Raw genomic sequence first — 4,847 nt, forward strand, 5'->3', positions numbered from 1 at the left:
CTGGCCTATGGAATTATTGAAATTAGATTAAATGAGGTGCTTTGAGATGCTGGGGCATTTAAGTGCCCAATTAATGAAAATCCCCATAACCCAAATAAAGCCAGCTTCATCCACATTTCTAATACTATTTCTATGCCACCATAAACATAATAAATGTAGCCATGTTGGACAGCCATTTGTAACCCATGACAACCGCATGAACCTGTCCAACCAATCGGATCGTTTTCTGAGTCTAACAATAATTGGAAGTTGCAGATTTTGTGCAACTTAATTTCCCTAGGGTTCCATCTCATGTTAAATGGAGCAACACAAACATTAATTTATATAACATTAATAATGTAGGAATACTGGACCGTTTAAGTTCAGCCTGAAACAGGGATAGGAATATATTGATTTGCGACTGCATTTCATGAAACTGAAAAATTAATAACAGGTTGTAAATGAAAATTTTCTATAAATGCAAGCATCTTAGCTGCAATAATCAGTTACTAGAGGGAAATATTTTCACCCTTGAAACACTTTCAAATTTGTATCATGCTCCGTCACCTGAAAGGTAAGCCATACATATTTTCCACTTTAAAAAAATCATAGTGCAAGTTTAAATGTCAAAAACATACGCTACAGCAAATGGCCTGGCAAACAAGGTAAACTCTGGGTTCAGGACTCTCAGCTTGCCCTTTGCTTCACTTTTTAGGTGAAGCAGTCCTCGGTGGAGTTGTATTGCAGAAGATCAGGGTCCAGGCCCATTCCAGCAATTATCTGACCCAGGCTGTAAACTTTGTCGGACGTGGCTTCCTGCTGCAGGTCACACAGGAGGCTCTGGCAGGCGCTCCTCCACTTGAAAATCAGCCTCTCCAGTTCCTCCAGGTTATTCTGAACACAATGAGAGGCTTGGATGAGCTGTGCAGTGACCACAATTGGGATACCGGAATTTTTTTTTCAAATCTTTATCTTTTCTCGGTGATATTACATTGCTTTGTGTAACAGCAATACATCCCAGACAATAGCCTCTAGAAGATAACATCACATAACTACTTGGGATGTCCCTTCATGTAATCTCAAGGGGAAACTCATGGTGCACCTTCTCGCATGCCATACTATAGTGGTTTTTGATACATGACAAACCAACTTGCTTTAGTCCTCACAGCGGGAATATGTGGATTTAAGTGGCAAACCAAAATGAATGTTTTTATCATGGAATAATTGGTCAGCAGGTTCATGTACATGTACAATCACATGATATGCACTTTAGCTTCTGCCATTTAGCCTCACGAACAAATTGCGATATACTCGAATACATTGATTTTAATTTGCTGGACCACACCTGAGAAAAAAACAATACTGCTCAGATTTTTCGATTTAAAGCTTTCGTGACTGCAGGGATTCATCTTCTTGGTTCTTTCGGTAAAGTCACGTAGAAGGGAAATAATAAAATAATAAAAATAAAACATAATAAAACATGTTTTATTCTTATTATTTAATCAAATAAAACGTAATAAAATGTTTTATTTCTATTATTTTATTATTTCCCTTCTACGTGACTTTGGCTTGTGGTTGTTGTTGGTGTACGATGTTTTTTTCTGCAATATTTTGCTGTCTTTTCTTGGATTTTCTGTTTGCACTCAGTCACATATTCACTTTAAGATGTTTTTTTGTTCATGTTTTTGTTTTTTGTTTGTTGCGGTTGCACCCGATTCAAGAGTCGAATGGCTCACAGGGCTATATCTAATAAATGAACTTGAACTTAAAGAACCAAGAATACTGCTCAGCTTCACAAATGGGGGAATGTAGATGGCACAGCTCCATGCAGTTACCTTACTCCTGTAGCTCGAGACCATTCGGAGCCTGCGCAACAATTCCTCTTTCGTTGCAAGCGCTCCTTTCATATCCTCAAGCTCCTTCGCCATCTGTTTGATAGTTGTGGCCTGGCTCTCCGATAGGGCTTTACCTGATCCAGGAGTCCACATCACACCAGGGCTGCTGCCTGCAGAGGTCAATTGTATTAAAATATATTGTACAGTTTGAGAAAAAATGCTTTTCATTGTTTTAATCACATTTCTTGACGATTGTACCTCTTTTTTTAGATTCCAAAGTGCCGTAGATTCAGTTTTCTCAAAGGTGCTACGTAAGCTTATTATTGCTACTAACAAATATTACGAAAAAATAGCAACTGTCATTTTCAACACATGCAGTTCTTACATTGATACATCTCACCTTTGTTAACCCGCATAGACCAGTACGGTCAATGCAGTACGGTCAATGCGGGTACTTCGTACAAAGGAATTGTTATAAAATACTCAAAATTATTAACATTCAAACGATAAACAATTATGCGCTACAGCTGAAAATGACTCGATTAGTTTTACCTGTACTAATATTCAAGCGGGACGCAGGCGTACGCTTTAAGTCCGACTCTCCCGGTGACGCGATTGAAGCACATCCCTCCGGTGTGCTTAACCCCAATCCGGTGTTGCGTTCAGGGGCACCACGATCGGGCGACAGCACGCAGACACCCTCCTCCAGGATCTGGCTGGGTTGCTCAAGCGATAGGATTGTTCCAGACGCCAGCTCCTCGGTGCCGCTCGCAAGGCACCGTCTCTTGGGGTGGGTCAGTTCGAAGGACCGCCGCGACTTTATGAGTCTCTGTCGCAGCATGGAACTCATGCGCTGTTGCAAAACAATCACAGGGTTTCCATGTTTAGTTATCCGTTTGAATAAAGTGATGTTTATTCAACGAAACATTGTTTGGAAGAAAAAAATGGATAGGCCAGATAAAAAAATATACGCCATGATAATTATCAGAAAGAAAATGTACGTGTACTCTATATACAGCATTTCAAATGAATACATGTTGGCCAGTTAGTCTATGAGCTCAAACCAGATATTTAATTTGTGATTGATTTGCAACAGGGCAGGAGTTCCATGCTGCACCTGAGGTAGCATAACTTAAAGTGGTTCCAATTTTTTACGTGACCAATGACAGTAAATTACGTAATAAACACTTGAAACTAGTGGGATATCAAATGATGCAATCTTTTTTTTTGCCATATACAGTGAATGCATTTGTATTATTAGAGTTTTTATACCTTAGATTATACCAATTTCTGTTCTGGCCCAAGGACTAAGTGAAAGAGAAAGTTATAAGATACACAAGACGAATTCCATAGTCAGTGCTAATTACTATACTCTGCTACGCTGTGCACAATGCGTAAACCAGCTATATAATACCAACGACAGTGGGGTTGTGTACAATTCACTGCGAGATGGGGGCCTCCCCACTCCGTGACAGCCGTGGCGGTTATATGATCACACTTCAACACACTGGCTCGTTTGAGTTGCGAAAGATCGGACCAAAGAATAAATTTGGTTCAACAAATTAAGTTTACTGGTCTAGCTGCTCTCTGCTGACCACAATGCAGTAGACGGTTGAGTAGCAACACTTTGCTCAGTTCTGCAATTAATTTGAAAAAAATGGGAAGTATTCCACTTACACGAATACGTGTACAAATTTGGAACAAAATGAGTAAAAATGTTACTTCTTATTCTTTGGGTCTTTCGGTAAAGTCATATAGATAGGTTCAAAGAAAATAACAAAAACTACGACGTTTCGATCGCAACACAAGCGGTCGTCATCAGGAAAAGGGGGTTATAGCTTCTGAAGGCAAACTGCTTATAAAGGTTTGAAATGGGCGTAACACAAATATCAGCAGCCAATGTTAATGTAAGTGGTGGGCAGCCCACCACTTACATTAATATTTCAACAGTAGGGGGGGAGATATGAAGTTGGGATTACTTCATGTGATCCCAACATGAAGTACTGGATGTGAAAAATAGCTTTTTAGCTCATCGTATTAGTCCAGTAGTAGAAACACACAGTGATTCATGTGATATATCTGTTTTATATGAACAGAAGCAAAACGTAATCTCCTTCGCATTAATAGAAACGCCCAAATGCATTTGGCATTAACCCTGCTTTACAGACGAATTATTGGTGGAAGGCGTGCCTACTCTTAGTTTTTTTCGGTAAAGTCACGTAGGTAAAATATAAATAATTATAGAAATAATAATAGAAAAAATAAACATAAAATAAGTTATTTCTTATTTTATTTCTATTATTTTTATTCGTTTTATTATTTATTTCACATTTTTTACCTAACGTGACTTTACCAAAAAAAACCTAAGAGTATGAATCCTTGCAGTCCCACTGCACGTTACCGGGAACACGGCTCACGGCACACATCAGTGGCGAGTGAAATCGGGAACCGATCCTCAGATAATCGCCTCTCCTCCTCCCCCTTCTTCACCAACTCCCATTGACCAGTGTGGTGAAGTATGGTCAAACAACACAATTAACCGAAGCCTTCATCCCAGAGTGCGAATGAGAACCGACGACTGGGGGGGGGGGGGGAATTCATTTCGATTACGTCCCTGCACTGTTGTTGCTACCGCAACTGGAAGTTTCATTTACTTTGTAAAGAGAATTGTAAAGATTAACGTTACGTCGTCGGTTGGCGAAGGCGCTTCAACGTTGCGCTCCGCGACCGAACGTTCGTCTCCACCGCCTTCGTTCATCGTCGCAAACGGAAGATGACATGAAGCATAACAAACAAAACAAAACAAATCCCGCGATGTCCAACGTTGGTAAAGCGTCAAACAATTGCAGGTCACCGCCTAAGAACAAACAACAATTTTCCCGCGCTTTTCACACATCTACTTCAAATTTCATACACCGCATTGTCGACGCCACCGAAGGCCGCCGCGTCCCCGTTGGACGGTTTCTCCCACGTGACCGGCCCCGGCAACGACTGTCGGCGCTGGGAAATCTAAACCTGGCAGCAGCCGCGCAT

General features: G+C 40.6%; 1 protein-coding gene across 1 annotated transcript; it reads right to left on the bottom strand.

Annotated features, from left to right (window-relative positions):
• Nucleotides 1–494: 494 nt before the first annotated feature.
• On the bottom strand, nucleotides 495–4,696 carry SFR1 (SWI5 dependent homologous recombination repair protein 1). Its single transcript, XM_078855081.1, has 4 exons — nucleotides 4,501–4,696; nucleotides 2,367–2,667; nucleotides 1,815–1,984; nucleotides 495–873 (listed from the first exon to the last, which is right to left on the bottom strand). Exons 1-4 carry the CDS (start codon nucleotides 4,570–4,572, stop codon nucleotides 691–693), a joined length of 726 nt encoding a protein of 241 aa, XP_078711207.1. The 5' UTR covers nucleotides 4,573–4,696; the 3' UTR covers nucleotides 495–690.
• Nucleotides 4,697–4,847: the final 151 nt, after the last annotated feature.

This window comes from Lampetra fluviatilis, chromosome 4 (assembly GCF_964198595.1).
Source record: "Lampetra fluviatilis chromosome 4, kcLamFluv1.1, whole genome shotgun sequence".
Taxonomy (NCBI): Eukaryota; Metazoa; Chordata; class Hyperoartia; order Petromyzontiformes; family Petromyzontidae; genus Lampetra; species Lampetra fluviatilis.

What these genes read in the sequence shown, in the direction of transcription:
- SFR1 (XM_078855081.1), bottom strand. Translation starts at nt 4,572, where the DNA reads ATGAACGAAGGCGGTGGAGACGAACGTTCGGTCGCGGAGCGCAACGTT. An exon ending in CGCCTTCGCCAACCGACGAC is followed by an intron (nt 2,668 to 4,500) that starts GTAACGTTAATC and finishes GTTTTGCAACAG; the next exon opens with CGCATGAGTTCCATGCTGCG. An exon ending in CCGCTTGAATATTAGTACAG is followed by an intron (nt 1,985 to 2,366) that starts GTAAAACTAATC and finishes TGACCTCTGCAG; the next exon opens with GCAGCAGCCCTGGTGTGATG.